Here is a 21765-nt window from a genome sequence, read left to right as displayed (position 1 = left end):
GACTGCAGTATTTCATTGATGTTTTACACCTGTGAACCTTTGCGATATTAGAACATCTTTGGCAGCAATGTAAGTGGCTGGTCTGACAATGGGTGCCCCACCTTCATCATACACCTCCTCTATGTCCAAAGGTGAGTGATGAGCTCCTTCGGCTTCCTCCACCTGCAATCCTTTCTGCTACACAATGTTGTGCTGGCCGCAGCACACTGTTATTCATGGGACCCTGGCGGGCAAGTACTGAAGGCTGCATCCAGACCTATAAGAACATAAGAAATAGGAGCAGGAGTAAGAGTAGGCCATACGGCCCCTCGAGCCTGCTCCGCCATTTAATAAGATCATGGCTGATCCGATCATAGACTCAGGTCCACTTCCCGGCCCGCTCCCCATAACCCCTTATTCCCTTATCGGTTAAGAAACTGTCTATCTTTATCCTAAATTTATTCAATGTCCCAGCTTTCACGGCTCTCTGAGGCAGCAAATTCCACAGATTTACAACCCTCCTCATCTTAGTTTTAAATGTTATCTTATTCTAAGATTATGCCCTCTAGTTCTAGACTCCCCTATTAGTGGAAATATCCACTCTGTATCCACCTTGTCAAGCCCCGTCATAATCGTGTACGTTTCGATAAGATCACCTCTCGTTCTTCTGAATTCCAATGAGTAGAGGCCCAACCTCCTCAACCTTTCCTCATATGTCAAACCCCTCATCTCCGGAATCAACCTAGTGAACCTTCTCTGAACTGCCTCCAAAGCAAGTATATCCTTTCTTAAATATGGAAACCAAAACTGCACACAGTATTCCAGGTGTGACCTCACCTGTATAACTGTAGCAAGACTTCCTTGCTTTTATACTCCATCCCCTTTGCAATAAAGGCCAAGATTCCATTGGCCTTCCTGATCACTTGCTGTACCTGCATACTATATTTTTGTGTTTCATGTACAAGTACACCCAGGTCCCGCTGTACCGCAGCACTTTGCAATTTTTCGCCATTTAAATAATAACTTGCTCTAGGCGCCTGAAGCACATCTTGAACATTCTGATGGCTTGCTCTATGACACATCTAATGGTCATTGTAGCACTCTTGCGCCTCATTGGTGTCAAGAGCCAAGTTTGAAGTGGGTATCCCTTGTCTCCGGCAAGTCAACTCTTAAGTTTGCTTCCTTGAATGAAAAGGTTCTTGTTCTGACCAAATGATTTAACCAGTTGATTCTCCACTCAAAATGAAACAGAATTTCACAGCAGATCGGAAGGCAAAAAAATTACATCGTCAAAATGGAGGAAAAGAAAATTCAGCAAACTCAAATCTAAGGTTAAGTGTGCACATTTAAAGGTGCTTCTGGTGGCTGTGCACTGAGAAGACAAATCTTGGCTAAACGTGCCCTGCTGCTAGCCCAGGCCCATGAAAAAACCTGGGGCCAGTACACAGGTGATAGCACACTGACCCCTGGTTTCTGTCCCCTCTGTGCCCTGCGACCCTAGCAAAGTGTGGTTTCAGCCCCTTAATGCCAAATTAGGGGCAGTTTTGTTTTCTTTAAAATTCAGATAACTTAAAGATTTCTGCCTTCATACATTTTGTAATTATTACACTATAGTGTGAGCTCATTTGGTTGCGGTTGATGAAATGAATAGTTATTAGTCAACACATGCACTGTCACTTCGGAATCTGACTATAAACAATGGGACAGTTCTGGTACTATGAGGTTTTGTGTTCATTGGCAAACCGTGGCATAAAACCATGCACATGACATGATTACAAAACAACCGGAGGCTATTCTTGCAGTTTCATCGTTGAATAACCTGTAACGTGACCTACAGTTACTTTACATGCAGTGCACGTGACCTTCTGCAGCTAATTGTTACAGAGCCTTCTCTGTCATTCAGTGGTGAATAATCATCATTTTATAATCACACCCCGCCCTCAATGTAAAAGTTACATAAAAAGAGCTGTTCTTGATTTACTCAGCACAAAATAAATAGTCATCGACAGACAACAGAAGAAGAGCCGATAGAAAACCCTAGGCAGCAACAATGTGAGTTTTTTTAAATATAGCATTCTCTCGATTTACATATCAGACACTACTTTTAAAAAAGAGTAACTCATTGTAGATGAAGTACTTTGAAATGTTTCTGAGAGGTGTGATAAGGAGCTGCATAAATGCAAATCTTTCTTTTCTATAAAGTGAATAATCTGTCTTACACTAAATGTGGTTCGAGTTCTACACAACTATTCAAATGCAAAGTTCATATCCAGCAACGTTTTGGGTACTGATCTGCGGTATACTTAATAAGAATGCATCAAAACTTTACTGCGATGCACAAACTAAGTTATTTTGAAACAAGTGGTTTTATATGTAAAACTGGTGTTACTGTGCCATTTGTTCAAACCTACCAGTGACCTGGCTGCTGCATCCTGGGGTGCAAGTTCCTTTTACCCCAAGACTTTTCTGTGGAGTTCTGTTGAGCTTGGAGTATATTTAATAAAACTTAATTTCCACACAAGCATGTAATTTCTAGTCTGATACGGACAATGTGGGTGCGTCAGCAGTGATAATTTGTTGGGTGTCGAACAGAAATGGGTCTGTGTAGATCAGTACCTTCTTGCTTGCTCAGTTCCAGAGTCTCCACAGTAGAAACTTCACTCGGAACTATCCTAAACTTCATTATTTAAGATTATTAACTTTAAAAAAAGAGCTGTCATCCATGTGTTTTTAATGGTCACAATCTCGATGTTGGGAGACTGGGAGTGCAGTGCTTGAAGGGAAACCTCGCCAGCTCATTTTTTTTGATTTGCCAACATGACACCATTTCCTGTTGGGAACACTTGTGGGCAGCACCGTGTTTTGCACTCTCGGGGAGGGGAGGGGGGTCACTCCTGAGACCCAGGAAATGCCAGGTCCAGGGCTGCCGGAAATGCAGAACTTATCTCTGCTGAAACTGTATCAGTGGTGGCCGGAACACAGCTGTGCTAATAGTGCACTAATGATTTAGGGCCCAAGTTTCGGCATCAGGTGAAAACGGCGCACCTCCGAGACTTACGTGACCTGCCTGGGCTCGAAGGTGCGCCGTATATTTTGCTGCAATTCTCCGGTCCTCCTGGACCGTGGCGTGGCGCAGCGCAGTCTTTCTGGGGCGGAGCAAGCTGCAGGTGGGCGGGGCTAAGCCCCTGCGTGTCTGAAGACTGCCGGCTTTGTTGCACGTGTGCGTTGCAACGTGCACGCCTGCGCAATGGCTCAGCAGGGCGTTTTTCCCCAGTCTGTTTCAGAATGGTGTGGGTACCGGGGAGGGATGGAGGAGCGTAGAAAGAGGGCACTGGGGAGGTGATCGGTGGGAGAGAATCATGGGGAGGTGATCGGTGGGGGAGAATCATGGGGAGGTGATCGGTGGGGAAGAATCATGGGGAGGTGATCGGTGGGGGAGAAACATGGGAAGGGCTGGAGAAGCATGGGAAGGGATGGAGGAGCGAGGCAAGGGATGGAGGAGCGAGGCAAGGGATGGAGGAGCGAGGCAAGGGATGGAGAAGCGTGGCAAGGGATGGAGGAGCGAGGCAAGGGATGGAGGAGTGTGGGTTGGAGGGCACTCGAAATGATCGAAGGGCCGGAGGAGAGAGCAGGGGTGCCTCTGTCCAGCCTCCCCCTCCCCCCCGCGTTCAGCCACACCCCCCCCCCCGCATACCGTCCCCCCACACACTCCCACCACACCCCCTCATCTCACACCATTCCCGCCACCACACCCCCACCACCCCCACACACCCACACTCTCCCACCCCCCCCCCACACCCCCACCAAACACCCCCACAAACACACCCTCCCACCCCCCCCAGACCACCGCCCCCCCCCCACACGCACCCTACCCCCCCCCAATGCCCCCACACACCCCCCACCCCTCACTGCCAGATACAGAGAGAGAGAGAGACACTGACAGAAACACCTTCCCTTCACATAAAGGTAGGACTTCTATTTTTTTATTTTTTATTGATTGGTTGCTTATTACTTTGGTCTTGGAGCTTTAGGTGCAGGGTTCCTTCTATTTTTTAGTAATTAATTGCTTATTACTTTTTGTGCTTCGTAAATGTACTGCTTTGTTTTGTGCTTACTGCTTTAAATGTATTTTGCTTCTTTAATGTTGTTATGAAGGTGTTTATGGAAAATCCTCTAACTTCCCTCCCCCCCTGTTGTGATGTTGATGTGTCCTTTGTGTTTAATGCTTCCCCCCCACGTCTCTGGCTGTGCCTGCACTAAACTTAACTCGAGGTAAGGTTTTTCAGAACTTACAAAAGTGGATACTTACTCCATCCTAAGTTAGTTTGTAGTAAGTTTTCACTGTCGAAATTTGCAAAACAGGCCTGAGTGGCTGGATACACCCCCTTTTGAAAAAAAAATACCTTACCTAAAGCCAACCTAAACTAACTCACTAGAACTGGAGCAAACTATTATCCGAGAATTGCAATTTCTAACATACTCCAAACTAAACTAGTTGCTCCAAAAAACTAGGAGCAACTCCACCCGAAACTTGGGCCTATAGAAACTGCTTAAGGTAAGAACAGAATTACTTTCATTTTTTAAAGCACTTTTACTGTATCTGTGGTTTGAAAGGAGCTAGTCCCAATTTCTTGGCCCAGTGCTCGGAAAGTAGTAGGAAACACGACAATCAGGTGAGAGGTCTAATGGTTTGGGCAGGTTGCACCATAGTGAGCAATAGGCCCTCTTCCTATTCTCTGTCATCATCATCATCGGCAGTCCCTCGAACCGAGGATGACTTGCTTCCACGTCAAAAAGTTCACAGGTGTGTCAATGATGGACCTAAAATTCCAGGTCTGAACTAAATCTTGAAGGGTGGAAGATGCCTGTGCTTGGATTTTTTTAGCGTGTGGTGACCGTTGCACACCAGCCATCACGGGCTTGACAGAGCTAGGTCTTGGTCCAGTAGCAAGGATTAACCAAGACGACTGGAGACCTGCTCTGCTGCATGGACCTAGTGCGCACACATATCGCAGTGTGGGCTGGCCTGTGCTGTCCCTGGGCCCTCATCTCTTCTGGGCCCTGATCACGTCCCTCTACACCCTCACTGGTAGCCCCATGCCCTATAAATCCCCTTACACTGTATCATCTTAACACATCCTCTGCTCGCTCACAGTCCCTACTGAGCTCTCTCCTGCTACTCTTGTTTTCATCATCATAGGCAGTCCCTCGAAATCAAGGAACTTGCTTCCACTCTAAAAGTGAGTTCTCAGGTGACTAAACAGTCCAATATGGGAATTACAGTCTCTGTCACAGGTGGGGTAGACAGTGGTTGAAGGAAAGGGTGGCTGGGGAGTCTGGTTTGCCACAAGCTCCTTCCACTGCCTGCGCTTGTTTTCTGAATGCTCTCTGCGACGAGACTTGAGGTGCTCAGCGCCCTCCCAGATGCTCTTCCTCTACTTAGGGCAGTCTTTGGCCAGGGATTCCCAGGTGTCGGTGGGGATGTTGCATTTTATCAAGGAGGCTTTGAGGGTGTCCTTGAAACGTTTCCTCTGCACACCTGGGGCTCACTTGCTGTGTAGGAGTTCCGACTAGGGCGCTTGCTTTGGGAGTCTTGTGTCAGACATGCGAACAATGTGGCCCACCCAATGGAGCTGGTCGAGTGTGGTCAGTGCTTCGATGCTGGGGATGTTGGCCTGATCGAGGACACTAACGTTAGTGCGTCTGTCCTCCCAGGGGATTTGCAGGATCTTGCGGAGACAATGCTGGTGGTATTTCTCCAGTGATTTGAGATGTCTACTGTATAAAACTCTTGTTTTAACCAAATAATGTAATCATTTGCCACTGCGAACAATGCTTTAGTTACCTGCTGGGTGCACTGTGTACTGCATATTGACTTAAATGACAGTTGTTCCCTGTGACACATTGAAAGTAAAGCGTAGCGTAAATGTTTAACACAGTCGTCACATTTACTAGTAAAGCAATGCTAGTCCTGGAGGTGGTTTGGAGATCTTGCAGGAGCTGACATGGATCAGCTGTTTCCCTGAAGAACCATAGCCTTCTGCGACACAGCCTCTCAGGCATTCCACGGAACATGTCTCTTGGAATAAAACACTGTGCACTGCACCCTCCTGTGATGCAGGCATACTGTTTCTGCTCCTGCTCCTCCACATACTCCATCTCCTGAAGACAGCAGAATAGCCAATGATATGAGCATGGTCTGGTATGAAGTGCAGAAGTCCAAAGAAAAACTCAAATTGATTTTCCACTCAAAATGAAACAGAAGACCAATTTCACAGCAGATCGGAAGGCAAAAAGATTCCATTGTCAAAATGGAGGAAAAGAAAATTCAGCAAACTCAAATCTAAGGTTAAGGTGTGCACATTTAAAGGTTCTTCTGGTGGCTGTGCACGGAGAAGACAAATCTCGGCTAAACGTGATTGCTGCCAGCCCAGCCCCATGAAATACCTGGGGCCAGTACACACGTGATAGCACACTGACCCCTGGTTTCTGTCCCCTCTGTGCCCTGCGACCTTAGCAAACAAGAATGTGGTTTCAGCCCCTTAATGCCAAATTAGGGGCAGTTTTGTTTTCTTTAAAATTCAGATAACTTCAAGATTTCTGCCTTCATACATTTTGTAATTATCACACTATTGTGTGTTCATTTAGTTGTGGTTGATAAAATGAAGAGCAGCTCTTAACCTGTCATAGTTATTAGTCAACACATGCACTGTCACTTTGGAATCTGACTATAAACAACGGGTCAGCTCTGGTACCAAGAGGTACCAAGATACACTGCTTTGGGTACTGTTGGGGGGGATGACTCATCAGGGGAGGGCAGCAGCAGCCAAGTTCATGGCACCGTGGCTGGCTCTGTTGCACAGGAGGGCAGGAAAAAGAGTGGGAGAGCGATAGTGATAGGGGATTCAATTGTAAGGGGAATAGACAGGCGTTTCTGCAGCCGCAACCGAGACTCCAGGGTGGTATGTTGCCTCCCTGGTGCAAGGGTCCAGGATGTCTCGGAGCGGGTGCAGGACATTCTCAAAGGGAGGGAGAACAGCCAGTTGTCGTGGTGCACATCGGCACCAACGACATAGGTAAAAAACGGGATGAGGTCCTACGAAACGAATTTAAGGAGCTAGGAGCTAAATTAAAAAGTAGGACCTCAAAAGTAGTAATCTCGGGATTGCTACCAGTGCCACGTGCGAGTCAGAGTAGGAATCGCAGGATAGCGCAGGTGAATACGTGGCTTGAGCAGTGGTGCAGCAAGGAGGGATTCAAATTCCTGGGGCATTGGAACCGGTTCTGGGGGAGGTGGGACCAGTACAAACTGGACGGTCTGCACCTGGGCAGGACCGGAACCAATGTCCTCGGGGGAGTGTTTGCTAGTGCTGTTGGGGAGGAGTTAAACTAATATGGCAGGGGGATGGGAACCAATGCAGGGAGACAGAGGGAAACAAAAAGGAGACAAAAGCAAAAGACAGAAAGGAGATGAAGAAAAGTGGAGGGCAGAGAAACGCAAGGCAAAGAACAAAAAGGGCCACTGTACAGCAAAATTCTAAAAGGACAAAGGGTGTTAAAAAAACAAGCCTGAAGGCTTTGTGTCTTAATGCAAGGAGTATCCGTAATAAGGTGGATGAATTAACTGTGCAAAGAGATGTTAACAAATATGATGTGATTGGGATTGCAGAGACGTGGCTCCAGGATGATCAGGGCTGGGAACTCAACATCCAGGGGTATTCAACATTCAGGAAGGATAGAATAAAAGGAAAAGGAGGTGGGGTAGCATTGCTGGTTAAGAGGAGATTAATGCAATAGTTAGGAAGGACATTAGCTTGGATGATGTGGAATCTATATGGGTAGAGCTGCAGAACACCAAAGGGCAAAAAACGTTAGTGGGAGTTGTGTACAGACCTCCAAACAGTAGTAGTGATGTTGGGGAGGGCATCAAACAGGAAATTAGGTGTGCATGCAATAAAGGTGCAGCAGTTATAATGGGTGACTTTAATATGCACATAGATTGGGCTAACCAAACTGGAAGCAATACGGTGGAGGAGGATTTCCTGGAGTGCATAAGGGATGGTTTTCTAGACCAAAATGTCGAGGAACCAACTAGGGGGGAGGCCATCTTAGACTGGGTGTTGTGTAATGAGAGAGGATTAATTAGCAATCTCATTGTGCGAGGCCCCTTGGGGAAGAGTGACCATAATGTGGTGGAATTCTGCATTAGGATGGAGAATGAAACAGTTAATTCAGAGACCATGGTCCAGAACTTAAAGAAGGCTAACTTTGAAGGTATGAGGCGTGAATTGGCTAGGATAGATTGGCGAATGATACTTAAGGGGTTGACTGTGGATGGGCAATGGCAGACATTTAGAGACCGCATGGATGAACTACAACAATTGTACATTCCTGTCTGGCGTAAAAATAAAAAAGGGAAGGTGGCTCAACCGTGGCTATCAAAGGAAATCAGGGAAAGTATTAAAGCCAAGGAAGTGGCATACAAATTGGCCAGAAATAGCAGCGAACCCGGGGACTGGGAGAAATTTAGAACTCAGCAGAGGAGGACAAAGGGTTTGATTAGGGCAGGGAAAATGGAGTACGAGAAGAAGCTTGCAGGGAACATTAAGACGGATTGCAAAAGTTTCTATAGATATGTAAAGAGAAAAAGGTTTGTAAAGACAAACGTAGGTCCCCTGCAGTCAGAATCAGGGGAAGTCATAATGGGGAACAAAGAAATGGCGGACCAATTGAACAAGTACTTTGGTTCGGTATTCACTAAGGAGGACACAAACAACCTTCCGGATATAAAAGGGATCAGAGGGTCTCGTAAGGAGGAGGAACTGAGGGAAATCCTTATTAGTCGGGAAATTGTGTTGGGGAAATCGATGGGATTGAAGGCCGATAAATCCCCAGGGCCTGATAGACTGCATCCCAGAGTACTTAAGGAGGTGGCCTTGGAAATAGCGGATGCATTGACAGTCATTTTCCAACATTCCATTGACTCTGGATCAGTTCCTATCGAGTGGAGGGTAGCCAATGTAACCCCACTTTTTAAAAAAGGAGAGCGAAAACAGGGAATTACAGACCGGTCAGCCTGACATCGGTAGTGGGTAAAATGATGGAATCAATTATTAAGGATGTCATAGCAGTGCATTTGGAAAGAGGTGACATGATAGGTCCAAGTCAGCATGGATTTGTGAAAGGGAAATCATGCTTGACAAATCTTCTGGAATTTTTTGAGGATGTTTCCAGTAGAGTGGACAAGGGAGAACCAGTTGATGTGGTATATTTGGACTTTCAGAAGGCTTTCGACAAGGTCCCACACAAGAGATTAATGTGCAAAGTTAAAGCACATGGAATTGGGGGTAGTGTGCTGACATGGATTGAGAACTGGTTGTCAGACAGGAAGCAAAGAGTAGGAGTAAATGGGGACTTTTCAGAATGGCAGGCAGTGACTAGTGGGGTACCGCAAGGTTCTGTGCTGGGGCCCCAGCTGTTTACACTGTACATTAATGATTTAGACGAGGGGATTAAATGTAGTATCTCCAAATTTGCGGATGACACTAAGTTGGGTGGCAATGTGAGCTGCGAGGAGGATGCTATGAGGCTGCAGAGCGACTTGGATAGGTTAGGTGAGTGGGCAAATGCATGGCAGATGAAGTATAATGTGGATAAATGTGAGGTTATCCACTTTGGTGGTAAAAACAGAGAGACAGACTATTATCTGAATGGTGACAGATTAGGAAAAGGGGAGGTGCAACGAGACCTGGGTGTCATGGTACATCAGTCATTGAAGGTTGGCATGCAGGTACAGCAGGCGGTTAAGAAAGCAAATGGCATGTTGGCCTTCATAGCGAGGGGATTTGAGTACAGGGACAGGGAGGTGTTGCTACAGTTGTACAGGGCCTTGGTGAGGCCACACCTGGAGTATTGTGTACAGTTTTGGTCTCCTAACTTGAGGAAGGACATTCTTGCTATTGAGGGAGTGCAGCGAAGGTTCACCAGACTGATTCCCGGGATGGTGGTACTGACCTATCAAGAAAGACTGGATCAACTGGGCTTGTATTCACTGGAGTTCAGAAGAATGAGAGGGGACCTCATAGAAACGTTTAAAATTCTGACGGGGTTAGACAGGTTAGATGCAGGAAGAATGTTCCCAATGTTGGGGAAGTCCAGAACCAGGGGACACAGTCTAAGGATAAGGGGTAAGCCATTTAGGACCGAGATGAGGAGAAACTTCTTCACCCAGAGAGTGGTGAACCTGTGGAATTTTCTACCACAGAAAGTTGTTGAGGCCAATTCACTAAATATATTCAAAAAGGAATTAGATGAAGTCCTTACTACTCGGGGGATCAAGGGGTATGGCGAGAAAGCAGGAATGGGGTACTGAAGTTGCATGTTCAGCCATGAACTCACTGAATGGCGGTGCAGGCTAGAAGGGCCGAACGGCCTACTCCTGCACTAATTTTCTATGTTTCTATGGGCCCAAGTTTCCACACGATTTGCGCCTGATTTTTAGGAGCAACTGGTGGAGGACGGACTATCTTGGAAATCGCAATTCTCCACATTTTTTTTTCTGCAGTTCTAGTCAGGTAGAACAGTTCCATTTTGGAACAGAATTTTTTCTTCAAAAGGGGGCGTGTCCGGCTACTGACGCCTGATTTCAAAGTTTCCACAGTGAAAACGTACTCCAAACTAACTTAGAATGGAGCAAGTGAAGATTTTTGTAGAACTGAAAAAACCTGTTCTACACATTAAAAAATCAAGACGCAGGTTACAAATTAGGCGTCCAGAACGAGGTGGGGGGGGAGGGGGGGGAAGCGAAGTCATTAAATTCTATAATAAATCCTTATTTATACTTATACAAATATTATACAAATAAATCCAACCTGAATAAACATTTATAAGCAAAGAAAAGATTAAATGAACGATCTTCCTACCTGTGTGAAAGTGCTTCAGGCAGGCCTTTCGGGACCGAAGGCTGAACGGGCTGGCCCGAGACTTCGGGCAGGGCCCGTCCCCAGCACCAGATTTACAGGTAGGTGGCGTTGGGTCGGGTCGGTTCGGTTCGGTTCGGGTCGGGGGGAGGGAGGGAGAGAGAGGGGGGAGGGAGGGAGAGAGAGGGGGAGGGAGGGAGAGAGAGGGGGAGGGAGGGAGAGAGAGGGGGGGAGGGAGGGAGAGAGAGGGGAGGGAGGGAGAGGTGGGGAGAGAGAGGGGGGGGTAGAGAGAGGGGGGGGGGAGAGAGGGGTGGGGGGGAGAGAGAGGGGGGGTAGGGAGGGAGGGGGAGGTCAGGTCAGGGGCGGGGAGGTCAGGTCGGGGAGGGGGAGGTCAGGTCAGATCCAGTCCGGGGGCCGGGGGGGGAGGGGAGCGGGAGCAGGAGCGTGGGTCGGGTCCAGTCGGGGGGCGGGGAGCGGGGAGCAGGAGCGCGTGTTGGGTCGGGTCCAGTCGCGGGGTGGGGTGGGGGCGGGGGGAGCAGGAGCAGGAGCGCGGGTCGGGTCGGGTCCAGTCGGGGGGGGGGGGGGGGGGGGGTGTGTGGAGCGGGAGCGGGGGTCGGGTCGGGTCCGGGGCGCGGGTCGGGTCGGGTCCAGTCGGGGGGGGAGCGGGAGCGGGAGTCAGGTCGGGTCCAGTGGTGGTGGTGGGGGGGGGGGTCAGGTCGGGTCGGGTCGGGTCCTGTCAGGGGGCGGCGGAGCAGGAGCGGGAGTCGGGTCGGGTCCGGAGGCGGGGGGGGGGGGGGGGTGTCGGGTCTGGTCGGGGGCGGGAGGGAAGCAGGAGCTGGCCGTGGGAGGAACCTTATTCACGCAGCCCCAGTGAGTCCATTCGGCCAGGGCTAGGGGCTGCGTGCTTCGGGCCCCTCCCACAGTTTCGGGCGCCTGCAGCTACTGCACTTGCGTGCTCACTGTAGCGCGCATGTGCAGAGGTCCCGGCACTGTTTTCAGCGCAGGCACCTGGCTCCGCCCCCCCCCACAGCTCGTTCTGCGCTGCGCCGAGGGCCAGAGGACCTGCAGGGAGGTGGAGAATACGGAGGATTTTTTTAGGCGCACTTTGTGGCGTGAAAAACGGGCGTCCAGGTCGGGACTGCGCCGTTCTAGGCGCGTGTGGAAACTTGGGCCCATACTTTCTATGTTTCGTGTGCATTGGGAAACCTTGGCATAAAACCATGGTTACAAAACAGCTGGAGGCTATTCTTGCAGTTTCATCGTTGAATAGCCTGAAATGTGATTTATGTGGCCCAACCTCAATGTAAAAGTTACATAAAAGGAGAGCTGTTCTTGATTTGCTCAGCACAAAATAAACAGTCATCGGCAGAGAACAGGGAGAAAAGCCAAGCCAATCACAATGTGAGTTTTCTCAAATATAGTGTTCTCTCGATTTACATAACAGTCACTGTATTTAAAAAAGGAGTAACTCATTGTAGGTGAAGTACTTTGAAATGTTTCTGAGAGGTGTGATAAGTAAGGAGCTGCATAAATGCGTCTTTCTTTTCTGTAAAGTAAATAATTTGTTTTACACTAAATGAGGTTCAATCGCCACAAGTTCGCCACAAACTGTTCAAATTGAAAGCTGATTTCCAGCAACATGTTGTGCACTGATCCCCACATCCCCATCTGCCTCACAATCCCTTCCATTCTTTCCACTTACCTTTCCCCTCATCCCACCCATTTATCTCACTACGACCTCTTGTGTCGCCCTTTATGGACCCTGATCCCTCTTCCCCACCCTGTGTTTAGAAAGTAAAACTCTGTTTAGAACACTGATTCTGGAAAAGGTTTTTAGTTTTTTTTTAAACACTTGAAGAGTGAATACTGTATGCTGAGGCTTACCTCGTATGTCCCATCGAGGCATACTGTTCTCCTGATTCTGTCTCCTGTGATCTGCACCACCATCTCTGTGTTGAGAGGAGCAGCAATGCCACCTAGGGTTAGGAGGATTGAAAGGTAAGTGTACTGACTTTATAGTCTATTTTACTTTATAAGTTAAAAGTAACACCCAAACATAACATCGACACTTGACACGGTTGTGAAGGAAACAATAAGTGTGACTCAAAATGGTAACACCAGTGACATGTGAAAAACTAGTTGGCCCTGAATTTACGCAAGTGGTTACTTGATTCCTGCAGAATCTCTGGTCCTTGTTATAAGGGGTGCTCACCGCGGTACTCCTGTAACCTCCACCTGCCCTTAAAAGGCGAATGGAGCCAACCGGACAGGAGCTCCTTTCCTGGCTCAGAAGGGGCCAGCGTAGTACTGAGAGAGGGTAGTGGTCTGGAACCCTGAAGTATTTTTATTTTTATTTTAAAATTGTGACAGCCCCCTTACACGGTAGGGTGGCGGGGAGGGGTGTGGAGCGGGAGCGGGGGTCGGGTTGGGTCGGGACAAGTCGGGGGGGGGGGGGGTGGCGGTCGGGTCGGGTCCGGGGCGCGGGTCGGGTCGGGTCCAGTCGGGGGGGGAGCGGGAGCGGGAGTCAGGTCGGGTCCAGTGGTGGTGGTGGGGGGGGGGGGTCAGGTCGGGTCGGGTCGGGTCCTGTCAGGGGGGGGCGGAGCAGGAGCGGGAGTCGGGTCGGGTCCGGAGGCGGGGGGGGGGGGAGCGGGTGTCGGGTCTGGTCGGGGGCGGGAGGGAAGCAGGAGCTGGCCGTGGGAGGAACCTTATTCACGCAGCCCCAGTGAGTCCATTCGGCCAGGGCTAGGGGCTGCGTGCTTCGGGCCCCTCCCACAGTTACGGGCGCCTGCAGCTACTGCACTTGCGTGCTCACTGTAGCGCGCATGTGCAGAGGTCCCGGCACTGTTTTCAGCGCAGGCACCTGGCTCCGCCCCCCCCACAGCTCGTTCTGCGCTGCGCCGAGGGCCAGAGGACCTGCAGGGAGGTGGAGAATACGGAGGATTTTTTTAGGCGCACTTTGTGGCGTGAAAAACGGGCGTCCAGGTCGGGACTGCGCCGTTCTAGGCGCGTGTGGAAACTTGGGCCCATACTTTCTATGTTTCGTGTGCATTGGGAAACCTTGGCATAAAACCATGGTTACAAAACAGCTGGAGGCTATTCTTGCAGTTTCATCGTTGAATAGCCTGAAATGTGATTTATGTGGCCCAACCTCAATGTAAAAGTTACATAAAAGGAGAGCTGTTCTTGATTTGCTCAGCACAAAATAAACAGTCATCGGCAGAGAACAGGGAGAAAAGCCAAGCCAATCACAATGTGAGTTTTCTCAAATATAGTGTTCTCTCGATTTACATAACAGTCACTGTATTTAAAAAAGGAGTAACTCATTGTAGGTGAAGTACTTTGAAATGTTTCTGAGAGGTGTGATAAGTAAGGAGCTGCATAAATGCGTCTTTCTTTTCTGTAAAGTAAATAATTTGTTTTACACTAAATGAGGTTCAATCGCCACAAGTTCGCCACAAACTGTTCAAATTGAAAGCTGATTTCCAGCAACATGTTGTGCACTGATCCCCACATCCCCATCTGCCTCACAATCCCTTCCATTCTTTCCACTTACCTTTCCCCTCATCCCACCCATTTATCTCACTACGACCTCTTGTGTCGCCCTTTATGGACCCTGATCCCTCTTCCCCACCCTGTGTTTAGAAAGTAAAACTCTGTTTAGAACACTGATTCTGGAAAAGGTTTTTAGTTTTTTTTTAAACACTTGAAGAGTGAATACTGTATGCTGAGGCTTACCTCGTATGTCCCATCGAGGCATACTGTTCTCCTGATTCTGTCTCCTGTGATCTGCACCACCATCTCTGTGTTGAGAGGAGCAGCAATGCCACCTAGGGTTAGGAGGATTGAAAGGTAAGTGTACTGACTTTATAGTCTATTTTACTTTATAAGTTAAAAGTAACACCCAAACATAACATCGACACTTGACACGGTTGTGAAGGAAACAATAAGTGTGACTCAAAATGGTAACACCAGTGACATGTGAAAAACTAGTTGGCCCTGAATTTACGCAAGTGGTTACTTGATTCCTGCAGAATCTCTGGTCCTTGTTATAAGGGGTGCTCACCGCGGTACTCCTGTAACCTCCACCTGCCCTTAAAAGGCGAATGGAGCCAACCGGACAGGAGCTCCTTTCCTGGCTCAGAAGGGGCCAGCGTAGTACTGAGAGAGGGTAGTGGTCTGGAACCCTGAAGTATTTTTATTTTTATTTTAAAATTGTGACAGCCCCCTTACACGGTAGGGTGGCGGGGGGGGGGGGGCAAAGGGAGATGGTTGGGGTTTTGATGGTGCCTTGGGCAATGCTGCAGCCGCACCCCTCCCTCCCCCACCCCACTCCCAACTCCAGGCAATGGACTTTCCAGCTGCATGGCAGGCAGCACTGGAAATGCCCCCAGGGTGGTGCAGGTATCTGCCAGCCCCATGCGAGTGAGGTGCCCTCTTGCTGATCCAACAAACTCTGGGGTAGGGGTCAGTGTTGGAACATAACCACCGGGTTTGCAGCTCACAGATGTTAGGCTTTGTAGTTTATATTTTCTCACCAAAACATTGTTTCAGTGGCTATGAAAAGCTATCCTTAGCACACTTCAAATAAAAATGTATGAACAAAAAGTTAAGCTACTTGTTCTATTTTCTCCAAGAATTGCATTATAAAGGGAAAAAACTGGCCTTGTATAGCAGCTACTGTGTAATAATAGAACTCGATACGAGGGACCTCCTAAGAAGAATAGAACCAGAAAGCACACTAGAGAGTGTGATGCTTCAATAACAAAGTGTGTAATCTGAATCAATGTAATATTACAGCTCCAGCTGAAAGCAGTGAGTGCAGAGGCATGTGGAGTTAAAAGGGTTTGGGGTTCTTTAGTTTTTATTTATAGTGCTGAAGCAGTAACAAAGCTAATTAAAACTGAAAAGGCTGCCCAAAATAATCAGGTTATCAGCAGGAGGACTGGGTAAAATCCCTGGAACAAAATGTTGATTGGTCATAGCTGAATTTTGAATGGCGGTGTCACATCTGCTGACCACACATTGATGCTTCTGGCAAAAGGATGTCCAAAGATAGCCCAAAAAAGGGGATTGAAATAAAGAAAGAAAAGAGAGATTGAAAGGATTGAAATAAGTGAATAATCATGGAATTAATAAGAATAACAATAATAAATAAGGGTGCGACATGAGAATAAAACCATACATAATAAACAAATGCACTGGCTCTGTTGAGTTACGCAATGTCAAGTGGAGCAGCAGCAGGGGAGCTATAATTGGCCTCAGTACTGTTGCTTAGGGAGGAGAGAATGAGCCAGGGTTCCTGCTTCTGATCCCAACCCAGTGACTCCTGCTGCAAATGTCTAAGCATGAGCACAGCATCAAACTCAGCTACACTGACCCTCACGATCGAATAGTATGACAACACCAATTCTCTTGGCTCCCACATGTAAAATGGCCATGTGTGAGTGAGGTAGCAGAGGCTGCATGCAGCCATGGAACCAAACACCAGCACGTGCCAGAGCCTTGAGGAGAGTAATGGGAGAAATTTGGAACTATTTCTCAAAGCAGAAACAGTGATAACAAAAATGAAATGCCCATTGTACCCCAGTTTGCATTTACTGACTTCTTCTAATGCCATCTAGTGACAGGCAACTTGTATTTTCCACTTTCACTGACAAATGCCGATTTAAATCTATGTAGATTTTATATATGTAGAATATATATGTACTCAGAGGGCTGCTTCTAATTTGAATGAGTAGAAAAGATTTTAAAAAACGATGAAATATTATTTTTTATCAGTTTTTTGTTTTATTTTGTTTGAATAATAAAACTAAGAAGTAACTTAAGGAGCGATAATCTATTTTTACATTGGTGGGTTGGAGGAGGCAAACATCCATGATCGAATAATCATGCCTGTTTCCGGCTGGAATGGGACTGGTGGGTAGAACGGCCTTTTGGTCTTCCCCAACTACTTGATTTGTTTCCCACCAAACATTAGACTTTTATACTTTTTACTTGATTTCTATTTACTCATTTTTGAAATGTCTTTGAAAAATGAAAACTGGAAATGCAGAACTCTATCTACGTTGTTTTAATTTGTTCCATTTGCTTTCCCCCCCACCCGCCCCAGGTACTGGTCTGGACTGATTATCTTCGTGTTCCTGGGTCTGACAGAAGCTGGGACCAGGTCAGAAAACTGATAGTGTACCTATAGCAGGAGAGTGAAATTTAGAAAGTCTGATGGCATAGACTGGATCACCAACATACTGCGCCAGAGAATTAGGATGTGTGTTTATATCTGGACTTCTCCTTGTGCTGAATTATTAATAAGCATCTGATCACTATCCACTGACCTCTGCTGAAACATGTTGATGTTGAGTGATTGGGTTCAAGCATGATGCCCCTACAGTCAAATAGCCTGCCAACACTCCTACTATTTAGACTCACACTTAAAGAATGGCCACTTGGCCACTTACCTCAGAAGCATACCTCAAGAAAAGTCAGTGCCTTCAGGAGAGGAGAATAGGGAAGAAAATTAACAAAAAAGCACAATGCAGTCAGCTTTTGTGCAAGTACAAAATGGATTGCTCCATAAAGTGAGGCACTCTGTCTTGTGGATGGCAGAAAACCTGATGTTATGTGAGCAGGCTGTTTTACTACCTCTCCCCATGACTAATCGCAGAGTGGCATTGGTGATAGCCGTGGAATAACATTCACCCTTCTATGAAACAGAAATAGCCATGAATTACTAACAGAGAGGAAGATTTAGGCTGTGTTTTCTGCAGTGCGATAACTATAACACACAAAGGAAAATACTGCATTTAGACAAGAACAACAGCAGTTTTGGGACTTGAAGATCACTTAAACATGTGCTCAAATGGTTCAGTAAGTAGCTCAGCCATACAGGTCAGGAAGGTCCCTGGCCTCTAGGTCAGCTGATCTCAGCCAGGCCAGTGCTACAATTGGCCTCAGTGTCCGAGTTAGGGAAGAACAAAAAGTGTCCAGGGCTCCCCTCCCCCTGCTGATTCTTACCCAACAACCCTTGCTGAGTAATGCCATTGCAGATACTGAAGTGATTGTGTTCTGCTGCGATGTCCCTCATTAAAATTGCCTTCTGAAATAAGACCATATTGCCCAACAATGCTCGTCCTGTCCATTAGACGGTGCAATCTGGTGCACGGCTTTTCCCAATTGCTAATTATGTCAATTCCTGGGAGAGGCAAAAAACAGAGAGAAATACGGTAGCCACACACAGGAAATTCCCCCTAGATCCCTATAAGCATTCAATCAGGCTCCGGGAGACCATGGCCACCCATGACGCATCACTAGACTTAGTTGTCTCCCCACCCCCCACCCCGCTGCCTCCACCATCCCCCCCCCCCCACACTATCCCAACCCCCTCCACCATCCCCCTTTACACAACCCCCCCCCATACCATCCCACCCCCCCACCCCCAATTATCCCATCCCATTCCCCCATCACATTCGCACACCATCCTAACCCCCTCGACCATCTCCCCCCTGCCCCCACCATCCCCACACATACCCCAACACATCCTTATATGTCCAAATGTCCTTAGGAACATAGGACAGTACAGGACTGGAAAGGGCCATTTCCATGCTTAAGTTATATCTCAATGGTCAGGCTATTATGGGCCCGGATTTGGTGAAAGCTAAGTTCCGCCCAAGTTCTGTCTAAAGGACTGATCCTGGCGGTACTTTGGGCGGAAGTTTCATGAAAATATCTGGGAAAAACTGCCCGGCGGCAAAAATGGGCCTTGCACGCCAATTCTGGGTGGCAGCTCGGCGGCAAATGCAATCCTCGGCAAAGCAGGGAGGAGGAAACTGATAATAAAATTTTTCAAAACATAAAAGAACCCACCAGAATTCCTTCAGGAGACCCCATCCACCTAAACCCCTGCATAAAAAATAAAGAAAAGAGGACTAACCTCTTTTTGCAGGTCTTCATACTTACCATTGAGATAAGACCTGCCTCCTCGCGGCGGTCTTTTTGCCTGCTGGAGCGGAGGGCCGCCCGGACCAAACTGGCAACGCAGCGGGCAGGAGGACTCTTCTGGGCGTTGCACACCGGTACACGTCAGCGGACGGTACCCAGCGGTCTTCTCTCCCCGCCAGCGGGAGGACTCCACCAAACTCGCTTGTAGAAACAGAGAAAATAGGAGCAGTAGTAGGCCATTCGGCCCTTCAAGTCTGCATCGCCATTCAATATGATCATGGCTGATCCTCTATCTTAACACCATATTCCCACTTTTTCCCCATACCCCTTGATGCTTTTTGTTTCTAGAAATCTATCTATTTCTCTCTTAAATATATTCAGTGACTTTGCCTCCACAGCCTTCTGTGGTAGAAAATTTCACACGTTCACCACCCTCTGAGTGAAAAAATTTCTCATCTCAGTTCTAAATTTCCTACCCCGTATCCTCAGACTGTGAGCCCTTGTTCTAGACTTCCCAGCCAGGGAAAACATCCCCCCCGCATCCAGTCTATCCAACTTAATTTTATACGCTTCAATGAGATCCCCTCTCATTCTTCTAAACTCTAATGAATACAGGCTTAGTCGACCCAGGGGCTTGGAGGGGAGACCACCCAGAAACCAAGGAGACCACCGAGAATACTCGGTGACAGCGGACAGTAAGTTCACCAATTTTGGGCCCTATGGGCTAGAACCTCCACTTTTGTGCTTATCGCCAAAAATGGGCGTTATTTCCAGCGTGGGCGGTAAAAAAGGGTTTTCTGATCGCCAGCTTCTCGCCCATTCTCAAAACACCTAGTTTCCATTTTTGAAAATAGGCGTTACCGCGAGCGATATCAAATGGGCGGTAGTGTTAAATTTTTTTGACCTTCTGCTGTAAAGTGTGGCCGTCCTTAGCAACATCATGGTCGATTCCCGCGATTCAAGAGGTCAAGGGTCATCATGCCATGCGCAGAAGAGGAGACAGAGAGGGAGCTCAGAGGCACTGAAAGCGTGTGTGGCTGTGGTGTGTGCTTGTCTGGCTGTTGTGGGAGGTACGACGGAGATTCACCAGTAGCAAAAAGCCTACTAAGCACCAAGAACATAGTTGACACCGAGGTTTTGTCCAACAAATAAGACATGGAAGGGATGCAGGAGGTCCTGGAGCTGGTAGCCAAGAGCACTGGTGACAGAGGGCTTCTAATGGTCCCGGAGCGCCACACTGCACCCCAAGGTGATGCACCCCCATTCTGGCTCGGAGCACGTTCCCACCTCGGGATCGTCCTCTCCCATATCCGTCCAAGCAGCGCTTCAGCCGTCACCCGCCCGCCCCCCCCAATGAAGCATCGCCTGAGGACCTCCTCAGCCAGGCGGCTTGGAGTCGGGGGGGAAGGGGTAGAGGTGGGGAGGCAGTAGCGGGCGGGAGTGGGGGGGGGGGGATGTGAAAGAGTTGGTTTGTACAGAAATATTGATGATTTCAGATTAATGTTCGGTTTAAATGTTTTTTATTTAACAAAACCTTGTAGCACATTGGCTCAGTTGGCTGCACCATTACACACTGGTGATTCCTTAACATCAAAGGGTATAATCACAATTAACTTCAATCAACTTAAACTTTAACTGTCACCAAGGTGATGCCCACCATTGATGTATGACCTGCACACCTAGTAGTGTGTCAGCCTTGTAAATAACACCAACGTTCTTTCAGGCAAAGGGATCATTGATGAGCTCCTGACGTAAGGCCCTTGCAGCTATCATACCATCACGGGCCCTTTCATGCGGTCTACAGGGGTGCAGGGGCATGGCTTCAGTGTCAGCCTGATTATCCGGGCCATGTCAACGTCCACCTCCTCGTCCTCCTCTTCCTCTCCTTGGTGAGGTGGACTGTCAGACTCATCAGGCAATTCTTGTCCCCTCCTGATAGCCAAGTTATGTAGCATGGAGCACACCATCACGAATTGAGCGACCTGCACAGGATGGTATTGAAGCTCGCCTCCTGAGTGGTCCAGGCATCTAAAGCGCTGCTTCAGCACGCCAATGGTTTTCTCCACGATATTGCGAGTTGCTCTGTGGCTCTCGTAGTATCGCCTCTTGGCCTCGGTGTGGGTGTCACGCAGAGGAGTCATCAGCCAGATGGCGAAGCCATATCCTTTGTCCCCAAGCATCCAGCATTGATCTTGTGGCTCATTGTTAAACAAGTCAGATACTGTGCTCTCACGCAGGATGTGAGCATCATGGATGCTGCCCGGAAATTGAGCATTCACTGCCAGTATAATTTGTTGGTGGTTGACAACCAATTAGACATTCGGGGAGTGGAATCCCTTGTAGTTCCTGAAAATCTCAGCATCCTGCGATGTGCGTACAGTCTATTGCTCCCTGCTCCTTGGGAAGTTTGCAATTCTGGAGAACCCTAGAGCCCTCTCACTCTGTGCCTCCCTGGTCATAGAAGTCCCTCCTGCGTGAGTACAGGGCTTCAGTGACCTGTCAAATGCAGCGGTGTGTGGCATGCTGAGAAAGTCCGCAAATGTCGCCAGCTGTGGCCTGAAAAGAACCCGAGGCGTAGAACGACAGTGCCGCGGTGACTTTGACCTCGACAGACAATGCAGTACTGATGGTGCTGGCAGGCTGCAGATCTGCCTTTATCAGCTGGCATACCTCAGTGATAACCTCTTTGTGGAAGCGCAGTCTCCGAAGGCAGGTAGTGTCGGGCAAGTCGAGGTAAGAATGCTTCTCCTTGTACTTGCGGGTGGTGTAATATCTGGTCCTCCTCATCTGTCTGTCACTTCTAACATTGGGCACATAATGCAGTGGAGCATTCCTTCGGCGATGTCGAGTCTGCTGCATGTAATTGGTCAAGAAGAGAGGGTGAGAAAGGACAGGCCCCATTGCAGTAGCTCTCTGTTTGCCACCGATTGCT

The 21765-nt window shown here is 48.2% G+C and overlaps 1 protein-coding gene and 1 long non-coding RNA gene across 4 annotated transcripts in view; one reads left to right on the top strand and one right to left on the bottom strand.

Annotated features, from left to right (window-relative positions):
* Positions 1 to 248: 248 nt before the first annotated feature.
* LOC139250549 (uncharacterized) overlaps positions 249 to 21765 on the bottom strand; it is a 40509-nt gene continuing 18992 nt past the window's right edge. Inside the window, exons 5-9 of the long non-coding RNA XR_011591327.1 lie at positions 18852 to 19034; positions 17910 to 18087; positions 14634 to 14725; positions 12783 to 12874; positions 249 to 314 (exon numbers count right to left, since the gene is read on the bottom strand). This is a non-coding gene — a long non-coding RNA (uncharacterized lncRNA). The remainder of the gene's footprint in view (positions 315 to 12782; positions 12875 to 14633; positions 14726 to 17909; positions 18088 to 18851; positions 19035 to 21765) is intronic.
* The window catches only part of LOC139250548 (heme-binding protein 2-like), a 36122-nt gene continuing 16333 nt past the window's right edge, over positions 1977 to 21765 (top strand). Inside the window, exons 1-2 of one of the 3 annotated variants that reach the window (XM_070872926.1) lie at positions 1977 to 2031; positions 17008 to 17064. In XM_070872926.1, coding sequence (XP_070729027.1) covers positions 2030 to 2031; positions 17008 to 17064 — 59 coding nt within the window. In that variant the 5' untranslated portion in view covers positions 1977 to 2029. Of the gene's footprint in view, positions 2032 to 14121; positions 14151 to 14335; positions 14748 to 17007; positions 17065 to 21765 lie in introns of those variants that run through there. The other 2 variants (XM_070872927.1, XM_070872925.1) reach the window with 2 other exon arrangements.

This window comes from Pristiophorus japonicus, unplaced genomic scaffold, assembly GCF_044704955.1.
Source record: "Pristiophorus japonicus isolate sPriJap1 unplaced genomic scaffold, sPriJap1.hap1 HAP1_SCAFFOLD_389, whole genome shotgun sequence".
Lineage (NCBI taxonomy): Eukaryota > Metazoa > Chordata > Chondrichthyes > Pristiophoridae > Pristiophorus > Pristiophorus japonicus.
This window is presented reverse-complemented; position numbering and strand designations above follow the sequence as displayed.